General features: G+C 42.8%; 1 protein-coding gene across 1 annotated transcript in view; it reads right to left on the bottom strand.

Annotated features, from left to right (window-relative positions):
- The window catches only part of LOC126169379 (potassium channel subfamily T member 2), a 1,084,296-nt gene that overhangs the window by 261,924 nt on the left and 796,871 nt on the right, over positions 1-25,501 (bottom strand). The window contains exon 12 of the mRNA XM_049920640.1: positions 21,956-22,156. Within this exon, the coding sequence (XP_049776597.1) occupies positions 21,956-22,156 (201 nt within the window). The remainder of the gene's footprint in view (positions 1-21,955; positions 22,157-25,501) is intronic.

Raw genomic sequence — 25,501 nt, 5'->3', positions numbered from 1 at the left:
GACTGGGTGTTGTGTGATGTCCTTAGGTTAGTTAGGTTTAAGTAGTTCTAAGTTCTAGGGGACTGATGACCATAGATGTTAAGTCCCATAGTGCTCAGAGCCATTTGAACCATTTGAACGATTAATTTTGTTTATTTCCGAGTGCATTGTTTGTGTATCGTTCCAAGACGGCTGACGAAGGAAGACTGACTGTTGAACAGCGTGTTAAAACTGTGTTATTTTTTCATGAAACGACAAGTGCAAGTGCTTTCATAGACATCGTTTCGTACACAATCGAAAACTTAATAGTTGGTCTCATTTAAAACAACAAGTAGGCTTTACGAAACATTTAATAGTGACGAATAAGTGCTTGAGAGGAAGAGCGAACAGCATGCCAATGTTAGTTCTCTACAGCCCGCATCTCGTGGTCGTGCGGTAGCGTTCTCGCTTCCCACGCCCGGGTTCCCGGGTTCGATTCCCGGCGGGGTCAGGGATTTTCTCTGCCTCGTGATGGCTGGGTGTTGTGTGCTGTCCTTAGGTTAGTTAGGTTTAAGTAGTTCTAAGTTCTAGGGGACTTATGACCACAGCAGTTGAGTCCCATAGTGCTCAGAGCCATTTTTTTTTAGTTCTCTACAGAATGTCGAAGTGTCAGAGCAACGTTACTGAGAAGCCCAGGCAAATCAACAAGGAAAACAGTTGCGTAACTTGGTTTTTCTAGACGATCTGTACAGTGAATTTTAAAAACTGATTTGCGGTTGTACCTGTACAAAATAAGTGTTGCCTAAATTAATGACGAACAATAACGTTCGCTGAATGGGCTGTGAATGAGGTGAATTGTTGAACAATGTTTGTTTTTCAGATGGCGCACATTTTCACCTTGAAGGCGTTGCTAATAAGCGAAATGTGTGCTTTTGGGCTTCCGAAAGTGCTTCCTGAAAATGTGCATCATTCTTCAAGAATTAATATATGGGCCGCTGTTTCAAGTCATGTGGTAACATAATCATTTTTTCTTGAACACACAGTGAACGTTATCTAAACATGCTGCGTAGCAATTTTGTTTACTAGGTTCTTGCAAATCGGTTTTAATTAATATACCAGTGGTTCATGCAGTATGGAGCCAGACCACACACAACTAATGTTGTCTTAAACTTCAAGCTTGTAACGTTTGAGGGACTCTCATTTAAGACAGACTTCGTGTGGTCTAAGGCGCTACAGTCATGGACTGTGCGGCTGCTCCAAGCGGAGGTTCGGGTCCTCCCTCGGGCATGGGTGTGTGTGTTTGTCCTTAGGATAATTTAGGTTAAGTAGTGTGTAAGCTTAGGGACTGATGACCTTAGCAGTTAAGTCCCATAAGATTTCATACACACACAAAGACTTCGTGTATGTACAAGACTGCCACCTGAACGATCCTGATTTGAATCCGTGTGATTTTTTTCTTGGGAATTTATAATGGAAAAGATTTTCCCTAAACATCCTCGCACATTGCTGAAACTGCGAGTGCTGATAATTGAGGCGAGCAATGAGATATGTGTCGAAACATATCAGATCGTGCTGAAGAAGTTGACAGACGTGACGGCGGTGTTGTTGCACACTTCATTAGCAGAACATAACCTTCAAGTACATTGACATCTTAGATATTCGGGAATCGAGCCGGATGTTCGCGTCGTTCTCGCACGATATTTCAACAGCGTGCCTCGCTGTCTTCTTCAGGTGCTACCTGAGACTGGTCCTTGGGTCGATCGAGTCCAGTATTTATGCCTGGCAGGAGCTGGGCGTTCCCTAATCGGTGCGCGCCGGGTCGAGTGTTCCATCTGTGGTCCGCGCCCTCCAGACTCGGCTTCAATGGACCCCTCCAGTCGCAGATGTTCCGACTGCCGTCGGCGCCCGTTCTGGCCGTCCTCAACGGATGTGGTTATCATCTGAGGTGCGTCAGACCTGGTCTGAGATGTTGGGTACTCTATCTCCTGACTGTTACTATGATTTCCACTTCTGTTTCGTGCTGGGCGCTCCCTAATCGGTCCGCGCCGCGTCGTGTGTTCCGTCTGAGGTCCGCGCCCGCCAGACGCGGCTACATTGTTCCTCTCTGGTCGCTGGTGTTCCCTCCGCCGTCCGCGCCCGGCCTGGCCATCTTCTGAAGTCGAGTTCATGATCTGGGGTGTGTCAGATCTGGTCTCCAATGACAGACACCTTGTCTCACGGCTGTTCTCTCGATCTCCACTTCTATTTCTTGCAGAATCCCGGAGTGTCCTGCGTTGAGTTTTCACAAGCTCAAGCGCTGGATTCCAGGCAGTGCTGATTTGGTATCCCGAGTCACGGTTGATTAGATTGTCTGTGACCTTATTCTCAATGGCTTCTTTAATGACACTGTCCCAAAATCTTGAGGTCTGCCGGCCGCGGTGGTCTCGCGGTTCTAGGCGCGCAGTCCGGAACCGCGCGACTGCTACGGTCGCAGGTTCGAATCCTGCCTCGGGCATGGATGTGTGTGATGTCCTTAGGTTAGTTAGGTTTAAGTAGTTCTAAGTTCTAGGGGACTGATGACCACAGCTGTTAAGTCCCATAGTGCTCAGAGCCATTTGAACCAATCTTGAGGTCTGTGTCACAATCTTGGTGTCATTGTAATCCATTGAATGACCAAGTTCCAGACAATGCTCTGCTATGGCTGATTTAGTTGCCTACCTGAGTCTGGTATGTCTCTGGTTTTCTTTACACCTGATGTTCACAGTTCTGGTGGTCTGGCCAATGTATGACATCCCACACTGGCATGGTATGTTGTAAAGAAAGAATAAACGAAACTTTCAATCAAATCGGTCTACTCATTTTATTTATACCCATGTTACTGTAACAATGTTTGTGACAGGTATAACTATGTACCACTGCACGAATGAACCTATTGCAAAACTAACTAGGTTTACATTCTTCAGTTTCAACACTTATCACGGAGTGTTGTTGCAGGTAGCTCAAAAAAAATTAGTACCAGCGGGGGAGATTCGGTCCACAGACCTCGCGCTTATAAAAATAAGCGCTCACTCGCTCGGCTGCGGAATCCTTGAATATTACTGACCATATGAAGAACATAATCAGGCCTAAAATCTCCAAACCCGATTTTCTCTAAAATAGTTGAGATATGCGTTTTCCTCTTTATATATGTTGAAGTCAGCGAGGGAAAGTTCGCACGGTCGTCCTGTAAGCAGCCATCCCTCAAAGTGTAGCGCCTCGCTTAACTCATGCGTTATGAACGACGGGATACTATCAAGGATTTGTGTGCACATATGGATGTCGATTGTAATGCCTCAGAAAAGATGTTACGCTACCTTGGTTATCGCGAAGTGTGTACGAGATAGGTCTCGCGGATTTTTACACAAGACATATAAAATCATTGATTGGAAATTTATTTGGACTTTCTGGATCAATAAGAGCATTAAGGTGACAGTTCTCTGAACACCATCATCTCCGGAGATCAGACGTGATGTCACCAACAGTAATTTACAGCCAAAGGGATGTACACAGTATTTTGTGGTAGGCGGGGTGTGGTCCATATTAGTTGTCTGGTAAACAAAGACAATGTTTGTATTTGGGGTGTACAGAACCCACATTCAGCCATTGAACATGTACGAGATTCGCACCAAGTCAGTGTGTTTTGTGCGACATCTCGATCATCTGTTTTGATGGAAACATGGTTAATGGTCGCCGACTACAGAAATGTGTGGCTTGTTGTCAGGTAAACAAAGACAATGTTTGTATTTGGGGTGTGCAGAACCCACATGCAGCCATTGAACATGTACGAGATTCGCACCAAGTCAGTGTGTTTTGTGCGACATCTCGATCATCTGTTTTGATGGAAACATGGTTAATGGTCATTAGTATCTCGCTATGTTACAAAATTGGTTGTTTCCGAGGCTGCACGAACACAACTTCGTTTTTCAACAAGACGGGGCACCCTCTCACTGGAGTCGCCAAGTGCGTGAATATTTGAATGAAATTGGATTGGTCGTCAATGAGTTGGCGACTTAGCATGTCTCAGCTGGGCTCCACGGTTACCTGATTTGACAGTCTCTGACTTTTTCCTATGGGGTTGCGTTGAAGACAACGTTTATTTACCACCACTCCCACAGAACCTGGAAGTCCGGCCGGAGTGGTCAAGCGGTTCTAGGCGCTACAGTCTGGAACTGCGCGACCACTACGGTCGCAGGTTCGAATCCTGCCTCCGGCATGGATGTGTGAGATGTCCTTAGGTTAGTTAGGTTTAAGTAGTTCTAAGTTCTAGGGGACTGATGACCTCAGCAGTTAAGTCCCATAGTGCTAAGGACATCACACACATCCATGCCCGAGGCAGGATTCGAACCTGCGACCGTAGCGGTCACGCGGTTCCAGACTGAAGCGCCTAGAACCGCACGGCCACACCGACCGGCTGAGTCCTCCCTCGGGCAGCGGTGTGTGTGTGTTGTTGTTAGCATAACTAGTGTTTAAGTCTAGGGACCGATGACCTGAGTAGTTTGGTACCTTAGGAACTCACACACATTTGAACATATTGTTATTCGATCCTGGACTTTCCTTTGTTTGAGTATTTCTCAGTTCAGTTTGATCACAGCTGTGCTCTGCAGTAGTGCAAATATTGTTAAAGAAGCATTTTCTATTACAGTGTTTTTAAACTATTTTGTTTGGGTAAGTTTACTGTACGGAGTGGTGAAAGTAGTAAAACCGTCAAGCAAGGAAAAAAAAAGAAACAGAATTTTTTTTGGCATGATGACAAAACGTGCCCAATCCCCAAGTGTTTTGCGTGTAGTGAAATTTCAATAACGCTCCTATGGTTCCCAGTAAATTAAAAACCACATTTTTCAACAGATATGGGTGCCTCATGAAAAAATAGAAGAGCGAGTGTTCTAGAAAATAGTACCAGGCTGGGTGGTTGATCTGGGGGTAGGGGAGCAAACAGCGAGGTCATCGGTCCCTTTGGATTAGGGAAGGATCGGGAAGAAATTCGGCCGTGCCCTTTCAAAGGAACCATCTCGGCATTAGCCTGAACCGATTTAGGGAAATCAAGGAAAACCTAAATATCGATGGCCGGAAGCCGGCGTGATGTGTAGCCTATGAGCAGTCGCTCGACCATGAAATCCAAGTTTTCTCACCTCCCACCTAACTGTCGTAGTACTTGCAGTGGGTCCTGATGCAGTTTGGAATTCCTGTGTGATGGTCTGGATAGATGTCTGCCATTACACATTACGACCCTCTTCAACTGTCGGCGGTATCGTTCAGTCAACAGACGAGGTCGGCCTGTACACTTTTGGGCTGTACGTGTCCCTTCACGTTTCCACTTCACTATAGCAGGAAACAGTGGACATAGGTATGTTTAGGAGAGAGGAAATCTCGCTTACAGAAGTATGACACGAGTGACATCCAGTCACCTGACCACTTTCGAAGTCCGGACCGCCCCATTCTGCTCTCTCACCATGTCTAATGACTACTGAGGTCGCTGATATGGAGTACCTGGCATAGGTGACAGCACAATGCACCTAAAATGAAAAACGTATGTTTTCGAGGGTGTCCGGATACTTTTGATCACATAGTGTATGTCACACGTTCTGATTCTCGTAAACTCTATCATCAAAACCTATAGATGAACTGAATTATGAAAAACATAATTAAGTTTTCACGGACACTTGTTCGGGTTTTTGCTACGTAAGATTGCATCTGATCCACGTAAATATTATTCTGAGAGATAATTGTTGCGAGTAATACTTTCAACATTCTATAACTTTTATGCAGTCTATGTTAACAACAAAGATGTTTACGCAATAATAAGGCAGTGTAAGAAGGTCGCTTTCGCAGACGAGCGATGACAGGAAGAGGTCGATATTTTAATACTTAAATACTTACGAAACGCATTACAAAAACGGAAGAGAATTTTGTGTTCCATTAAACGTGGAATTAATTTATGCCTGTATCATGACTGGCGCTATCAACAGATAATAAAACAGCATTTGAGTTTGTAGACAAAAAAATGTAGGATACGTGTTCGCTTGCTTAATGGGTAGTAGCGTGCTTCTCTCCCATGCATGCGGGCCCGGTTGCGATACCTGGCCGGGTTGAAGATTTTCTTCTCTCGTGGGCTGGGTGTTGTCTTGTCCTCATCATTATTTCATCCTTATCACAGGTGCGCAAGTCTCCCATCGTAGCGTCGAATGAAATAAGACTTGCACTTGGCGGCCGAACTTCCCCGAATGGGGCCTCCCGGCCAACGATGCCATACGCTCATTTCATTTTTTTTGTAGGATAGGTAATTTTAATTATTTCTGGACTTATTGATACGATGTTAGATATGTTTTTACGCTGTATTTTATGCCATTCTCCACCAACTGACCAAAAGTATGTGGACACCTATCAGAGTACATTAATATGTGGTGTGTTCACCTTTCGCCTTTATGACGGAATGAACTCTAGTGGAAACACTTTCGATAAGGCGTCAGAGTGCCTGTCGAGGAGTGGCAGGTCATTCTTTCCCAGGAACCGAAACCAGAGAGGGCAATGATGCCGGACGTCGGAGTCTCAAGCGAAGTCGACATTGAATGCATTGAGTTCAACAACCGGGTATAGTGTGACTCATCGATTCAAATCAGTTGCTTCCAGTCATCCACTGGCCATTGCCGTCGCTCTTTACACCACCTCAAGCATCTCTCGGTGCCGACTACAGAAATGTGTGGCTTTTGGCGAGCTGTTAGGCCGTTTCTGACCATTCTTCTGAACTCTCTACGTACAAAAAAATGGCTCTGAGAACTATGGGACTTAACAGCTGAGGTCATCAGTCCCCTAGATCTTAGAACTACTTAAACCTAACTAACCTAAGAACATCACACACATCCATGCCCGAGGCAGGATTCGAGCCTGCGACCTTAGCGGTGGCGCGGTTCCAGATTGAGGCGCCTAGAACCGCTCGGCCACCATGGACGGCTCTCTATGTACAGTCATTGTGCTATCTCGACTGCTGGTAGCACTTTGGGACTCCTAATGATTTCATGGGATTTCTTACAAGCAACCTCGGCAATGATTGACGGTCCTTGTGATGATGATGATGATGTTTCGTTTGTAGGGTACTCAACTGCGCGGTCACCAGCGCCCGTACTAAGTCCCAATTTTTACACAGTCCATTTTTTTTCACAATCCAATCCATTCACTGTCACAAATGATGATGATGAAGACAACACAAACACCCAGTCCCCGGGACGGTCCTCGTGCGTCAGTTACATAAGGTCTGAATGGCCTTGGTTCAGCCGTGATTGTTCCTTCCCGTTTACACTTCACAAAGACATCACCAACAGTGTATTTGGGCAATTTTAGGAAGGGTTGAAATATCTGTGATGGATTTGTTTCTTAAATGACATCCGTTGACCAGTCCACGTTCGAGGTCGCTGAGCTCTCCTAACCTAAATTCTGCGGTTTTTACTTTTCTACTAACAACGAAATACTCCCCCTCATCCTTTACATGGCCGAAACCACGCTCGTGGTGTCTATCGGTCAGTTCTGCTTTACGTTATGGTGTGCGGATACTTTCGATCAGATGTATATATATTATACATCCATCGATGTTTAGACGTCTGTGTTGCAATCAGCATCGATCATTTGACAGCATCGCACGTCTCTAAATGGGATTGGCAAAAACATAATGGGAGAATTTTAACAAAAGACGACGAGCCATAGCGCAACGTATTTTATGTTACGAACACCGAAAATGATTTGTTAGATTTTCTTAGTGTTTTACTGATATGAAACGAATGTCACCAGCCTGATAATGAGAATCTTTCGAAAAGATCTGTTGTACTCTGAAGTATGTTTTGAATGCTGCTATTCATTATTACATTGCTGAGAGAGTTGGGGTGGGGTAGCTAAGTGACTGTCTGTTACCTATTTTACAGAAAATTTTTCTCTGAGTCACAGAAAATTATATCCTAACCCAGCAAATTGTGTTCGTACTGGAAACATAGGGGTGCATTCTGAAGCTATTTCACATAGAGAGAGAGAGAGAGAGAGAGAGAGAGAGAGAGAGAGAGAGAGAGAGGACTACATGTAACTTATGCCCTACTTAGAGAGAAGAATAGTATACTTTAAGATTGCTAATTTGTTTCTGCTATTCAATGAAAATGATCTGAGATTTACAGGGTGTTACAAAAAGGTACGGCCAAACTTTCAGGAAACATTCCTCACAAACAAAGAAAGAAAATATGTTATGTGGACATGTGTCCGGAAACGCTTACTTTCCATGTTTGAGCTCACTTTATTACTTCTCTTCAAATCACATTAATCATGGAATGGAAACACACAGCAACAGAACGTACCAGCGTGACTTCAAACACTTTGTTACAGGAAATGTTCAAAATGTCCTCCGTTAGCGAGGATACACGCATCCACCGTCCGTCGCATGGAATCCCTGATGCGCTATGCAGCCCTGGAGAATGGCGTATTGTATCACAGCCGTCCACAATGCGAGCACGAAGAGTCTCTACATTTGGTACCGGGGTTGCGTAGACAAGAGCTTTAAAATGCCCCCATAAATGAAAGTCAAGAGGGTTGAGGTCAGGAGAGCGTGGAGGCCATGGAATTGGTCCGCCTGTACCAATCCATCGGTCACCGAATCTGTTGTTGAGAAGCGTACGAACACTTCGACTGAAATGTGCAGGAGCTCCATCGTGAATGAACCACATGTTGTGTCGTACTTGTAAAGGCATTTTCTAGCAGCACAGGTACAGTATCCCGTATGAAATCATGATAACGTGCTCCACTGAGCGTAGGTGGACGAAACTAAAATGAGTTCTAACATGGAAATTAAGCGTTTCCGGACACATGTCCACATATCTTTTCTTTATTTGTGTGTGAGGAATGTTTTCTGAAAGTTTGGCCGTACCTTTTTGTAACACCCTGTATATTTTACCGGATGACTCATTTTTCATATTTGTACTCTAAATATTTTTCAAACAGTAGTTTTTTATAATCTATATGTTACGCCACAGAGGTTATGAGTAAAACACTGTGATCTTTGACTGTCAGTAGCATTTTCGTTTCAGTAAGCATTCTAAGGTAAGCTAAAGAGAAAGTCGGCTTAAGGCTGTGGTATTGAGCGATGGAAATACCTTACAGAGAACATAGATAAAGATACAGAGAAGAATGAATTATGAATTATTATTTGGTAAATATTAATTGGACATGTGAAGACTATGAGGTAATGTTGTTGCTGCACTGCTTGCTTGCACGTAATTCTGATGAGTTTGAATAACAGAAAGTTTTAATGGAATATTTCTTTAGTGGTTTGAATTAATTAGATTCATTGTTTGGGCGTGATCTGTTCTGGCGTAACCACAAGTGCCAGAACGAAGATGAAGAGCGCAAGAGAAGAGAAGGCGGTGAAACTACGACGGTCAATGGTGCGCTGATTAGGGGCGCACGACAACAGGAGCGCCCTCTACAAGAGGAGAACATAAGCACCGTCCCTGCCGTTCAGTATTCGTACAGTATTAGCACGCCCTAGCAGAGAGTGCTACGATAGCAGTGACGTGTGATGCATGTCAATTGCTGCATGAACATTGTATATAGCAAAAGGACACTTACTTGCGTGTCATCCATCGCTTGTGACCACTTGTAAATACAAGTTATGTATTGTCATTCGTATTTGTAATAAAAACTACTAACGTAATTTTACTTGAAATGTTATATAGCATTCCGAGAACGCAGCATCGTTTAGGCACCCTATACGAGAGTGGGCAGGACCCCACATGATCAAGTAAAGTTATCGGTTTACATGGCTTGCACTCAGAAATTATAGTGTTACTGCTCCTTTACCAATTTAGTAATTAAATTCATGTCACAGTAATATTTGTCGTAAAAGAATAATTTTCGTAAAGGTAATTATGATTAGTCAGGAACGGCTATCAGTTTTCGTAATACAGTTTTTAAAGGGTAACTCACTTTCCATCATTTAGCAAGTTCAGATTACAGAATTTCGTATTTTCTGATTATGTGTATCGCCGTATTGCACTCTGCGGAGTACAGTACACTGAGACACGACCTCTTTAGAATAGTTTCGCGTATTTGCACTGCTGTTGCCCAGGGATTTTCTTTTACTTACTTTGCTTGCTCTTGGGGCTGGGGTTTTATGTTTCGAGCAGTACCAAGATACCGTTTCCACAGCTGAGGCAAAAAATTTGTTAGCCTCAGTTACAGTACAGTTGGAACACAATAAGATTGTGGGGTCGTAGAACCACTGGCTCTACTCCCCCCCCCCCCCCCCCTCCCCGCTAGTAATATTGCTTCCCTACTGCAGCAAGAACTGTATTTTTGCCAGATCAGGTCTCTGTAGTAAGCGCTCTATTCTAAACACATTGTGTATACGCTGCGAGAATAGAAGTATTCATAGTAAGTGACAAGAGTGCGAGTGATTATTTATCATGGTAATTACCACGCCCGCTCGCTACTACCTACAAGGTCATTCAGAGTTAGGTGTTCTTTAAAAAGTATTATCAGGTTCAATTTAGGTAAGGTTCAGTTCAGATTATGGTTCTTATGAAGACAGTTTTATTCTCACAGTCCGTTGTTACATTTGCGAGTGTATTACTGGGCATTTGGAAATTTATTTAGTCACTTTGCGCGCGTAAAATCTCCGGGCATTTTAGTAGCAACAATTTTGGTTCTTTATTCTTTCAAAATTCGATTGGTAAATTTATGTAGCATGTATATTCCGAAACTTCGAGTGTTCGAACTGCGAGGCACTATCGTGACATTACGCATTGTAGCGCTTTACTGTACTGCACAATAGAATTCAACAGAATATTTATTTCATATAAAATTTTGTTTTCCAGTCTCTTTGCTAAAGTTAATTAAAAATACAGTTTTGCAGTTTCAGTTTTGGCGACTCATTTCTACACCACCTGCATTGTTCAGTATTACAACACAGATTTACTCCAGTTTCAATTCACAGGACTAAACATGGAAAAGTTACGCTAGAAAAGTTACAATACTACGTGAAACTTCCTGACAAATTAAGTTTCTGTGGCGGACAGAGGCTCGAACGTCAGATCTAGGCGCTCGTGCAACGCAAGTATAGTGTCTTATTTCTCATTTTGCGTGAGTCGATATAATCGAAAACTAAGTAAGATGAAACTAAGACACTCGTTGCAAGTAAAACAAGAATACCACACAAACAGTTTTCTCCAGTGAGTTGCTAGAGAATGGAGAATTCACCTACTGTAGGAATGAGAGAACATCTGCAAACGGAAAAGTCATTTGGAAAAGTACAACAACCAAAATTAGTTTTCAACAAGAAAACTGTCTGCTTTCAAAAAATTAAAGCTGAAATAAGAATGAATCTGATAAGTACGTTTGTATGGGGCGTGGTGGTTCGCTGGAAGTGAGACGTGGACAATAGCAGCAGCAGGAGAGAAAAGGATTGTAGCGGTTGAATTATGTTGTTAAAGGAGAAAGCTACAATCATCTTGGCAGTTGTGAGCGAGAGCTTGTCTATGGAACATATTAATTAGGAGGGAAGATTCACTGACGGGTCGTACGTTAAGGCAGTTTCGGAAGGGACAACGGAAGGAAAGAAAAGGAGTGCACGACCTAGGTTAAAATACAGCGTGTTTGCTTTAATTTGAGATAACTAAATACCTCGAAAACGCCGCATCATTCGAAAAAAATTTAGGTGAGAAGTTAATATTAATAGAGGGGACATCTGTCTTTGCTACAGCTGGCCATTCGTGGTAGAAGGCGCTGTAATCAAAAAATATCCAGCACGCCTGTTTTTCCAATTAAGAATCGATGCAGTGTATTCTACATTTCATGTGCGGTGTAAATTTAAACTTTTGTGTTCGAACAGTTGATATTTACGTTAGAAATTTAGTTTAGTGTTGGAAATGTGATTGTAGAAAGCGATACGGTCAGTCGTTTCAATGTCTGGTTAGAAACTATGTTCAGCTCGATCCAGGAACAACGGCGCTTGATATCGGTGAGTCCCATTGTCTCCTACCATTGGGGTGCTTGATTTCGGTTAATATTCATGGCATGTGAGGCTGTCACTATCACTTCATGGACGCTTTACCTTATTACAATGGTTGTGCCTTATATTTCGGCGGTAGCCGTGTAGAGGCCAGTGCGAGAGCTACCTACGGTGGTTGGATGTAAACACGCACCGAAGAAATCAGTCACCTTGATAAAGGGCTTCGAGGGCGGCCACCGAGACCAAGGATTCCGATGGTCTGGGGTCTCACCACGATCAACCCCATAGGGAACATAAAATTGCGTAACTATACAAATAGCTTATTTGTATGAAATGTTAAGGTCTAGTCATATTATTCGTACTGTAAGATCATACTGGAAACACTCAAGTAACCTGTGAACGTCAGTATCAACCACTAGAACACGAAGGTTTACATTTACATCGTAAACGAAATGTGGAATCAAAGACGTCGGTCCTTAATTGCAAAAACATGGCCACTTGGTATCTGTCGATTTCAAAGCCATCTACCACGAATCGGAAATAATTTAAGCAAACCGTAGGTATTTTTTTTGGCCTAGAAGCCGAATATGCAATAAATTGGGGAGTTCCCATTTGAAAATACAAAGCTGACCCGGCCCACGCTAGAGGTGTGTTTAGTAGGAGGTGGCCAGGTGTAACACAGACATAGGTCTCTTTTACTAATATTAATTTTTCACATAAAACATTTTTCGTACGATGCTTCGTTTTCGAGCCTTTTAGTCGTCTCAAGTTAGTACAAGCACCCTGTGTACTGATCAGCTAATAAAATAAAAATTAAGTAGAAGTTGAACCGAGCTGAGGAGACTAGCGGAAGACCAAGAACGTTAGAAAGTGGCTCCTGTAAACCAACTTACAGGTTGCCCACAGAAGAAGGAGTCTTGAATAATTATTTGTTTCCTTCCGAAATAGCCCATGCAACAGTGCTGTCTTCATCGCCTGATTCAAATGTCATGTGTGAGGATCGCACGCTGCTCAAACACTTATCAAAGCCAAAAACAATGAAAGATCGAAGGAAGCTGCTAGCAAAACCATTCCATTATGGATTTGCCAAGAAACGTAGGTAGTGTGTATCCACTGTAAAACGACTTCCAGCCATCATTCAATATGTGACTGACTTTGAGTTCGAGAACGCCACGTTACTGTCTCTGAGACGCACAAGCTGGTGAACAAAAGAAAAACGAAACAAAGCCAACCTATAAAAAAGACGACCATTGTAGCGTCACCGAAAACTTTAAGGCTCCTGCTGCAGCAGGACTACATTTTTACAAGTTATTTACGGTACTTTAAAAACATACCGCGTTCGTTTACTTCCGCATGTGTACGCTGGTTTATGAAGCCCGGGTCGATTGCCTTTTCCGGCCTTATAAAGCGGACACTGCGCGAGTTTTGTCTACCCGCGAGGCAAACGAGCCGTGCTTTTTTCTCGATACCAGAAGATATAGCATGGCCCCGGAAGAGGGCGGTCGATATATCGGCTAAAGGCGGTAGCAGCTTTATTGCCGCGGGAAAAAGAAAGGCAATTGGCCTGCCGGTTACGAGGGAAGACGGCCTGGAAAAATCTGAGATCGCAGGGTGGCGGGATCGCCGACAGAATCGCCTCCGAGACAACCTTCGGCGCTGCATTTACAAGAGCTGAATACTAAAGGATACTGGAAAATATTGCTCAGTCGTTAAGAAATTATTCGTATTGCGCTTACGCTCTCCCAGTTAAGGTAATAATGGCTTGTGTAATAAACTCCCATGATACATTGATGTTACTACTAGTTTATTTATTTATGTATTCCATTCCAATGTACCCTGTTACCGGTAATACAAACACAAGTTGTATTGATTCTTTCACAAATTATGCAATATACATTAATACTTAATTTTATTCTACGCAATACTACCCCTATCACCATAACTATTCCTACTGTTACTACTAGTATTACTAGTACTACTACTACCACCATTATTATTATTATTATTATTATTATTATTATTATTATTAATCTTAATCTCTATATATAAAACGCTGTGTCCTTACTAGCTGGCTGACTCGTCATCTCCCAGCCTAAACGGTTGAGGAGAGTGACTTGAAATTTGGAGTAGGTGTCGATCTTATACTGTAGGCGTCGCTTACAAAGGCATTTTTCGAAACTCCAACCCTAATGACATGAAATAGGTAATGAATGTTTTTTAAAAAGACATGTTGCTACTAAACCAATTCTGAAGCAAGACCTACGAAAAAAAGTGGAATTTGGTTTCACGCTCAGAAATAAAGAAACATGTGTTTCAGCATTTTTGGAAATTTACCCTGTGCGAGTGAAATAGTGGGTGAAAGTTTTTTTTTTGAAGAAAATATATCATTGTTGTAGAACTACTAAAATATTTTTAAAGCTACATCTGTGAACTCTGGTATTTGACTTCTCGATTACAAATTTAAAAAAAATACGTGTTTCAGTATTTTTGGAAATTGAACTCCTAAGGCGGATGAAATACGGGACGAGATTTTTTATGAAAATATTTTCTTATGAAAGCATTTTTAAAGCTATATCTATGAAAACTGAAATTAGCCTTCTCAGTTAGAAATAAGAAATACGTGTTTGACTGTTTTTGGAAATTCAGTCCCTATGGGGGTGAAACGAAATATGAAACTTTTTGTGGAAATATTTCATTGTGCAAACATTTTTGAAGCTAAATCTATGAAAACTTGTATTTGGCATCTCTGTTAGAAATAAAACATAAATATATCACTGTTTTTGGAAATTCCACTCCGAAGGAGGTATATAGGGGATGAAAAGCTTTTTGAAAAATGTCCCTATTAAGGGAATTTTGAAGCTAGACCAACGAAAACTATTATTTGGTTTCTCAGTCAGAAAATAAAAAAATACATATTCCAGCTTTTTGGAAATTCAGCATCTAAGGGGGTAAAATAGTAGGTGAAAGTTTTTTTGAAAATAAATAATCAATAAAGCACTACTAAAGGATTTTTAAAGTTACATATATAACAAGTGGTTTTTGATTTTTCGGTCAGAGATAAAAAAAATACATGTTTCAGTGTTTCTGGAAATTCGGCCCCTAAGGTAGTGCAATAGGGGACGAAAATTTTTAAGAAAATATTTCGTTACATTAAAAAAATTTTAAAGCTACATTTGTGAAATTGGTATTTAAGTTCTCGGTTAGATGTAAAGAAATACTTGTTAGGGAGTTGAAAGTTCCAATGGAAATATTTCCACATGAACGCATAAGACATTCTTAACAAACATTTTGGATTCCGGCTGGCAGAACCACTTTTTGTCAGAAGTACATTTGGAAAAGACCATGCTTACATGGCCTTAATTAGCGTGAAAAGGTTAGAAGGTGTTGCAGTTTGTGAACAACATAAAAATTTCATTAAATGTAAACAACAAAAGTCTCTGCAGGCCATCAGTCAACATGAGCGAAGCAGCGGGCGATAAGCTAGTAATTATTAACAAAATATTGTTTCTACTATGAATAAAAAAGCACACCTGCTACCAAATCTCTGTCTACTAGTATTATAACAACTCCAAATTTTTGTCTGTCCCATTCTATAATGTTGTATACCACTCCCCGGTCCATAGGCACGCACTGCTGGTCTCTTGGGCGCTGCGGAGGACGTTGTCGTTCCATATGCCTCTTCCAATGTTTGTTGGCTTCCTGGTTGCAGGGAGGAACCCCCCTGTCGCAGGGGAGCATCGTTGTAGCCAACGACGCTAGCAGCCACACTCTAGCCCATGTCATCCCGGTTCTGGTTACTTGGGTGGCGAGACACGACCCACGGTTGCGTTTCTCTCTGATGTTGTTACGGTGGCTGCGCATACGTGTTGGCAGTTCTCCTGCCGCAACTTAGCTGCCTTCGCTGCATTGCTTCTCAATCTTCTCCCGTAACCGCTCGCAGTGCAGTAGAAAGGGGTTGCTTGATAAGCTAACGTGCTACCCGAGTCTTTCTTCAAACAGCGTCAGCAATGTTGTCCAAGATATGCCATTCTGTTTCGGAATGCAGCACCTCTTTGACATCGAGTCTTCCGTCCTGATTCAGCTGCTGCCGATCAGTGTCAGCAACATCGGCATACAATGGATATCTCAAAATACGAGGGTGAGTCAAATGAAAACCTTAAATATTTTTTAAAATATTATTTATTGTTCAGACGTGGTACAAAGCTGTATCACTTTTCAACACAATCTCCCCCACGCTCAATGCAAGTCCTCCAGCGCTTACGAAGTGCATAAATTCCTTCAGAAAAAAATTCTTTTGGTAGTCCGCGCAACCACTCATACATCGCGTGGCGTACCTCTTCATCAGAACGGAACTTCTTTCCTCCCATTGCGTCTTTGAGTGGTCCAAACATATGGAAATCACTTGGGGGCAAGATCTGGTGAGTATGGTGGATGAGGAAGGCACTCAAAATGCAGGACTGTGATTGTTGCAACTGTTGTACGGGCAGTGTGGGGCCTTTCATTGTCATGTTGCAAAAGGACACCTGCTGACAGCAATCCACGTCGCTTTGATTTGATTGTAGGCCGCAGATGATTTTTTACGAGGTCTGTGTATGAGCTGCCGTGGCACCAATCTTGCAGATACTTTGTGAAACTGGAGCACATCATGCACAATGTGGTGTGCTGACCCATGACTAATGTGTAAATATGCTGCAATGTCATTCAGTGTCACTCGGCGGTTTTCCTTCCCTATGGCTTCAACTGCTGCAGTGTTCTGTGGAGTCACAACTTGTTGTGCCTGACCTGGACGAGGAGCATCTTCCACTGAAGTAACACCATTTACGAACTTCCTACTCCATTCGTAGACTTGCTGCTGTGAAAAACGTGCATCATCGTACTGAACCTTCATTCGTTGATGAATGTTAATAGGTTTCACGCCTTCACTACACAAAAACCGAATAAGAGAACGCTGTTCTTCCCTGGTGCAAGTCGCAAGTGGGGCGGCCATCTTTATACTGATACTGCGATGGTATGTGTGCATCTACACTATGCTGCTACTTACAGGCCATTCTGCGCGCTGTTTGTAGCACGATTACCAACTTACAGGATAACGGCGCGAAATTTCGATTTGTTATTACAAATTTAAGGTTTTCATTTGACTCACCCTCGTAGTATGTTCTGGCGTATCATCTTTACCACAAGCACGCTCGGACGTCTGTCTACCAATTCGATGCCTCTAGGCGGCGTAGGGCCATGACCAGAAGTGTGTCAGGTCTTTGAGGGATTCAGATGCTTTATTCCCAGACAATGTTTTATATTTGGTAGGAAGCCATAAGGGCGCCTCGCTCTTTGGGTATCACCACATCGTTTCTGCCGTAGGTGGAGGATCTGATTTTGAATTTTCTACTTGCTTCTGGCCATTATTCCTATTAAATTGAGAACTTCTTGATGTTGTTCTTTCTTCAGCCAATAAATCGACGCTTTTTCCAGAATCTGAAGATCGAGTGAGCACATTCCAAGTACTACTTACAACGCCCCAACTGACACAGAGCCAAAAGCTTCCGTCATATGCAGGACTATTCCACGTTGCAGTCTGTTAAATATCCATGCTGGTGTTAGGAGCAAAAGTCTGTGGGCCCAAGTACTGGCACAGTATCTCACGATCGCGGTCAAAATAGTGTTATGATATGTTCTTATTCTTTGCACTGGCTGCTAATAATCGTAACTGGCAAGACTAATCGTTTTGTTCATCGTTTTCCTGGCTCTCTTGCTCATTTCTTCAAAATGTGCAGCATAATTCTGTCGTTCGTCCAAGAAGACGCCTAAGTATCTGGTGACGGACTTTCTCTTTATGGACCTGATGCTTAATTTCGTGTAGGTACTAATGCGTTGTAAGGGTCTATTCCCTTGCGCGAGCATAAGAAGTAAAGTTGTCGCGTCAGAATATGTTTTTATTTGTTGCTTCATCCACCGCAGTCACCGATTTTTGTGTCTGATGTTATTCCTAGTTCTCCGGTTGGCCCCACAGCTATTGTTCAATGGTAGTAGTGGTTGTGGAGACATTTTTGTAGCCATTACACCAGGACATGTTCTGTCTCCTTCGCACCACTGAAAATATTCGAGATTATCCTGTAATGTTCTTGTGTCTTTAGAATATTCACGAATGTTAACAAATGTTTTCAAATGTTCTAGTATATCCTTGAACGTTCTAGACTATAGTTTGCAAATGGCCAAATATTGCACGTGTTGTGTAATGTAGTAAAAACAGAATAACAACTCAGGGGAAAAGTGCATCTGTGTGTAGCGAAAAACTTATTAAATAAAAAATGGTAGTGCGAGCGAACAATTATAGCAATAGAAATGATGTAGTTCAATAAATATATCAGTGAATATAGAATATGGAACCAGCAGAAGAAAAAAATGTTTGAATCCATTGACACATTGGTAACCAAGACGAAAAAGTAAGCTTCTCAACAGAATTTGTAAATTAACTCAATGTTGCAAGCATATTTCTGCAATAAAGCTTCTAAACAACATCATAAATGCAGAAATATTAATCGTAAAAGAAAAGCCAAGTCAGTGTTCAAACCATGAATTTCATTAATTTCAACAAACTTATCATTCAGCTTTACAACGCTCTAATTTCCGATAAGATTATCGTGGAGTATAACTATCAATAGGCACAATGTCCAACAATACAAAGTTGCAGAGTAAGTTTAAAAGAGTCTTGTTTCCTGCAAGAACAACTATCCATGGTGTGCTCGCGCGTTGGACAATCACAAAAGTTATTCGTCTTAGCACTCTAAAGCAAACCACCAAACGTAGTTTGTAACAGTACCAAAATGAAAAATGCTCCTGTCATAGTACAAGAAAGGTTAATAAGTCTTGGGCAGAGTTAGGGATTTACAAGATGGGAACAAGCTTTTCCAACTTACCTGGCAGCTTCAAAAACATTTAAATCATATCATCTCCGCGTATTCGCGCTTTTTTACTGTCAGTATTAGTGCTCATGTCATTTAATATAATAAATCGTGTGAAGTAAAGTAATATCATGTTGTATAACATGACACATGGCATCATGTCGTCCCTGTTATGTCGTACAATATGTTACAACGTGTCGTTAACTTTAGCATGCATGCATCCCCGCCCCGGCATGCTTCCTATTACAGATGCACCCTCGCTCTCGGATACTTTTATTGTAGGCGCTTTCCGGTCTCTAAAAGCATATACATGTGTGTATATTTGTCTTATACTCCTCACCATACATGAAACAGGAAGTAGGTTTTGAGGAGAAATGGTCCCCTCGGGGAAAAAGATCAACGATCCCTCCACACAGAAAGCAAAAAATTGTTTTAGGGTCCCGTCCAGGAACAAATCCACTCTCAGAAATTTTATCCCCCCAGAAAATTTTTCTAGTTATTGCATGTATGCTCTTCGGCCATATGATATCATTATTATTATTACTTTTTACTATGGCTGCCGAATCTTGTGGGTTTTGGGCACAGAATCAGGGAATTTAGCCAATAAATTGTAAGGTGCAGGTGTGCCAACACCTTGCAACTAAGAGAGCTTACTGCGCTGGGGAAGTAGGGTTAACTCGTAAAAAAGAGCGAATATGTCCAGATGTTTTGGTTAAAGTGTCTTAGAAGGCTCCAAATAAGTCGAAAAGCTAGTTCCCTTATTTTACATCCCTAACTCTGTCCAGGACATTCTCACCTTTTTTTTTGCGCTGATAGCAGCATTTTTCATTCTGGTTCCCAACGTTTACTCTACCACAATTCTGACGTTAGACCACAATAGCTTGGCAACCGTTGTAGATTTTTTGACTCGGGCGACAATTTTATCACTTCAAACCGTCACGGCACGTGCAATTCGCGTGAAATTGACTCTTACGTGCGTTTCATACACAGCCTCAGACGGCTGTGTCGTGGCAACTGATAAAGCTTCCACGAAACAAAAGTATTTCTTTACCTTCTTAAAGAATTTGAATCGATTGGCACGAGTTTGAAACATAGGAGTGGCACACGTAAGAAATCTCAGAAAAGGCGTTCTTTGCTCCTAAAATCTGAATGAAACTAGATTTCTGAAAGCGAGTTTTCAATTTTATCGTGAGAAGGAAGTTTTTATTTATTTGATTCACTTCCAACAGTTTCCACGCAGTCAGTTCACCTAAGAAAGGATTATATGTGCTACGTTTAGTTCGACTTTAAACCATAATATCTCGACAACAGATGAAGATGATTGTATACAAAAATTTAGTATTGACTTTGTCCATTTATCTACCTTCGTGTAAAGTTTCAACCGATTCGTAGAAGATTAAGTAAAGACGTAGTGCGCTTTAAAAACCTTCCATGAAGACATGTTTTTTGCACTTAAAGTGGAAACGAAGCAAGATTTTTTTTTTTCAAACGGTTAAAACTTTTCTTAGACCAAGATCTTATTCACCGATGGACCAAATGTGAACCATCAGTCTCGCTCCAGTCCGATTTATTTAAGGGTGACTGTTCTTTCACGTAAAATCTACCAAATTACCTCCTTTCGTCTGTGAAAGACGTACCTGTGCTGCGATTGGATTGGCTGTGCAACTTTTGGTGCTTTATTTTCAAAAAGAAAGACAGGGAGAAATGTGTTTTACCACAACATTTTTTGAAATACGATGGTAGTAGATGTAAGTTTGAAAACCATTCTATCTGAGTATGTGCTGACAGCGGCTATTATTTTATTTATGTTTGGCTCTCGTATGATCGTCTGCTGAACGGAAAAAGTGATATATTGTGATTATTATTAATAATTATTAATTAATAATGTGTGCCAGTTTGCTGAAAGTTTGGCTGGGACTTACAAACGATAAGCAACGATGAAACACTGTTTCTGTTGCACAGCTGTAACTAACAGATTACTATTACATCGAAGCTGATCCCACTAATGGTACATTTTTGTGCGCACTAATCTTGTCGTGAGACCACACTTTCGGATAGTGATATATATGAATTTCGAACGAAAACTTTTCTTTAACACACAAAGTGGAGACTGACTGTGTGGTTTGCAAACAAGTAAAAAAATTCATTCAAAATTGTAAGCGCTTTCGTGGCCACTTATTGACGAAACGCCTGTTGGCCTTTGTCTCGGGTTCTTCGGCCGACGTTTGTCTGATGATTTTTCTACCGTTTCGCCAGCACGTGTGGCTGGCATTGTCAAAGCTCCTCCATTGCTGTTGGCCGACTGGACCACTCCACGACCACCAATGGAGGGTGGGGCTTTGACAATGCCACCACTCGTGCCAGACAAACGTCCGCCGAAAAACCCGAGACAGAAGCCAACAGGCACCTTGTCAGCAAATTAATTGCATAACTTTATGTTATCAGACTGACAATTAAAACTTTAATCATAAAGTTTTTCTTCTTTGAAAATCTGTATGTCGTGGCAGGTGTCTGAAACCCTATCCTCCCCAATGCACCGAGCGAGATGGCGCAATGGTAGGACATTGGATTCGCATTTTAGAGCACGGTGGTTCAAATACCTGTCCAGCTGTCTAGGTTTTTCCATAGTTCCTCCAAGTCGCTCAACTCAAATGCCGGGATAGTTGCTTTGAAAAGGACACGTCCTATTTTCTTCCCCGTTCTACAGTAACCTGATCTTGTGCTCCATTTCTAATGGTTGGTTGGTTGGTTGTTTCGGGGAAGGAGACCAGACAGCGAGGTCATCGGTCTCATCTGATTAGGGAAGGACGGGGAAGGAAGTCGGCCGTGCCCTTTGAAAGGAACCATCCCGGCATTTGCCTGGAGCGATTTAGGGAAATCACGGAAAACCTAAATCAGGATGGCCGGACGCGGGATTGAGCCGTCGTCCTTCCGAATGCCATTTCTAATGATCTAATGGGATGTTACAATTTAAGCTTCGTTATTCCTACCGCAGCAATGCGAGTCCATAGACTTGACCACCGCACCTGCGAACTCGTAGTGTGGGGGAAGGAGGGGGACAGGGGGTATGTAACCAGTAACGAAGGTGGCAGGCACTACGTACCGCGGCCGTCTTGTCGGCGTAGTTCCTGGCGGCGAGCACGAAGCACGCCTCGGCCTCGTTCATGCGCGCCCTGGCCAGGTCGCTGTCCTTGAGGCACGACCCCTGGATGTAGATGACGCGCTGCGCCCAGATGGGCACCTGCAGGATCATGCGCATCGTCGTGTCCAGTTCCATCGGCGACAGCAGCACCACGTAATAGTCCTGCAAACCGAGAAAAGAGAGCATTACTAAAATGGGTTTCTCCATATGATATCAGAAGAGAGATCGCCGCTAACATCGAGAGGCATAAATCAAATACAGTGACCTCACATCCACTCTTTGGACATCAACCTACCAAGCCAAGACTGAAGTCCAGGAAGAGTTTCCTAACAACTTCACAGCCCTTAGAAGGATCAGCTGCGGCTACCCGACTAACCAAGTGGAAAGAAAGATGCCAACAACTGCCAAACTGGATGACACCACAAGAACCCCTGCCGCCTGGACACATGGAGAAATGGGTCATCTGGAAGTCCTTGAACAGACTACGGACCGAAGTCGCAAGATCGAGGGACAATCTCCTTAAATGGAACTTCCAACTGCCAAATGCGAACACAACACCGTGTGAATGTGGTGAATTGCAGACAACCCAGCATCTCTTGAAATGTAACTTATGCCCAACCAGCTGTAGCATGAAGGACTTAACGTCCGCAGCACCCAATGCTATCAAAGTTGTCCAATTCTGGGTGAATATTGTATAGTTTTCTTTGTATGTACTGTATATGTGTTCATTTTAGTGTACCTCTGACACGAATAAAGAAGAAGACTAAAATGGGTGGCTAATTAGACAATACATTACCACTACCGAGATGTGTCTATACGAAGTAGTTTCCCAAATATGTGGTTGGTTGGAGGATTACACACTGAGGTGACGAAGTCATGGAATACCTCTTAGTATCATGTCGGACCTTTTGCCCGGTGTAGTGCAACAACTCGAAGTGGTATGGACGCAGCAAGTCGTTGGAAGTCCCATGTAGAAATATTGAGCCATGCTGCTTCTACAGTCGTCCATAATTGTGAAAGTGTTGCCAGTGCAGGATTTTCGGCACGAACAGACCTCTCCAATAAGTCCCATAAATGTTCTATGAGGCGTTGCAGTCGTGGACTGTGCGACTGGTCCCAGCGGAGGTTCGAGTCCTCCCTCGCACATGGGTGTGTGTGTGTTTGTCCATAGGATAACTTAGGTTAAGTAGTGTGTAAGCTTAGGGACTGATGACCTTAGCAGTTAAGCCCGATAAGATTTCACACACATTTGAACAAATGTTCTATGGGATTCATGTCGGGCGATCAGGGTAGCCAAATCATTCACTGGAATTTCCAGAATGTTCTTCAAACCATCGCCAGTAGCTGAGGCAAGGTGAAATGGCGCACTGCCACCCAAAAAATTCCATCGTTGTTTGGTCTCCAAGTAGCTGAGCATAACCATTTCCTGTCGGTGATCGGTTCAGTTTGAGCAGACGACCCAGTCTTTCCATATAAACGCAGCTTATTGTGACGCCACCACCATTTTGCACAATGTCTTGCTGACAACTTGCGTCCATGCTTTGGTGGAGTCTGCGCCAGATTCGGACCCTACAGTCATCTCATACCAACTGAAATAGGGACTCATCTGACCTACGGTTTTCCAGTCCTCTATGGTCCAATGGATATTGTCACGAGCCAAGAAGAGGCGCTGCAGGTGATGTCGTGCTATTAGCAAAGGTACTCGAGTCAGTAGTCTTCTGCCATAGCCCTTGAACGCCAAACTTCGCCGTCCTGCCCTAACGGGTACGTTCTCGTACGTTCAACATTGATTTCTATGATTATTTCATGCAGTGTTCCTTGCTTGTTAGCACTGACAACTCTGCACAAACGCCGCTGCTCTCGGTCGTTATGTGAAGGCCGTCAGACACGGCGTTGTTCTTGGATGAAAGGTGACACCTGAAATTTGATACTCTGAGCACTCTCTTGACTCTGTGAATCTCTAAATATGAAATTCCTTAACGATTTCCGAAATGTAATGCTCCATGCACCTAGCGCCAGCTACCAATGCACGTTCAAAATCTGTTAATTCCCGTCGTGCGGTCATGATCAAGTCAGAAACCTTTTCACATGAATCATCTAAGTACAAACGACAGCTCCACCAATGCACTGCCCTTTTATACCTCGTGTACGCGATACTACCTCCATCTGTATATGTGCATAACGCTATCCCATGCGTTTTGTCACTTAGGCGTATATAACTAAGCGGCTAACCTTGCTGGTTGCCTGCCTAATGGCTACCAGGGGCAACAAAAATCTGTTTTCAGTATTTCATGAAGTGACTGACTGAATTTCAAAACTTAAATTGCTGACATAACGCACTCATTAAGAGCTATAAACCTGTATTTACAGAAAGAAACTGTGTACATTTGTTGAGGGAGCATAGCTCACAGTGCGCAAATTACCCAGATTATACTGATCCAGTATTTGAGAATGAGAGTTCTTAGCGACTTCAAACAAACTTTAGACATACGCTGGACAACAAAATTAAAGGGTCCCGTTTTTCAAACCCTTCATTTTATCCTATTTGGAATTCAGATCAAAGATGCCTTCAACCTTCCTCAGTAATACTGTAAAAGAGTGCGCCCTGCGACGTTAGTCTCTGGCTCGGTAAGGGGGCAACATATGTTTTAAAAAATCCAGAGCAGGAAAGCTCATGTGAGGCGTAAAGTGGGTTAATGATGTCACACTGGCCCAAAATTTCACCACAGTTCCGCACAACGCCACGGTGGATGTCTCACACCATGAATACGTCACACCTCCCTTGATCTACATCTTACCTTCTTGACACATTTGCGATGGAGCGCAGATCCGTCACTCCGAGCGATGGAAACATACGGTGTTCTTCTGGGTGGTTAAGAAAAATGTTTGGGACACACCACTGCTCAGAATAGACAAGAAAAGACCTCAGGAGGTGTCATGAAGGTCACGAATGAAACCAATCCTTTCGCACATTTCGTGTTCGAAAACGACAGTTTGCAGAGCGATGTGCAACAGGACCACGTCCTTGAATACCTTTGACACCGTCGGCACTTTCCAGACGATCCAGCCCTTTTCTAAGGACATCATGGAGATGCAACCCCCATGAACGTGATTTCACCCCTTAGGCGTGTAGTGTGACCAGAATTTTTGTTTTGGTATATGGTGTTCTGGTATTTTGGTGCTACTAGGAACTATTCAAAACTATCCAACGAAATCTGAATGTGATCTGAAGCAGAAAACCTTGTATTTATAATTTTCTAGCCCTTCTTTTTCGCACCCTTCTGAGGCATGTGCATGGGGGAGTACGACATCGACACAAGTGTGAATAAAGTAGCAAAGGGAGCTTCTTGGACTCCCCCCCCCCCCCACCCCCAGTTTGACAATACCATAGGTGGCACCCGCATACCTTTATTGGGCCATTCGAAAATCTACATGACGTACAGGAACAATCATTCAGCAATTCCTAGGCAATCCCCTTGACATTGACACCCCACAGATTTCATATCT

Source organism: Schistocerca cancellata, chromosome 1 (genome assembly GCF_023864275.1).
Source record: "Schistocerca cancellata isolate TAMUIC-IGC-003103 chromosome 1, iqSchCanc2.1, whole genome shotgun sequence".
NCBI lineage: Eukaryota > Metazoa > Arthropoda > Insecta > Orthoptera > Acrididae > Schistocerca > Schistocerca cancellata.
Note: the sequence above shows the minus strand (reverse complement) of the source record. Positions and strands in the feature narration are given on the sequence as shown.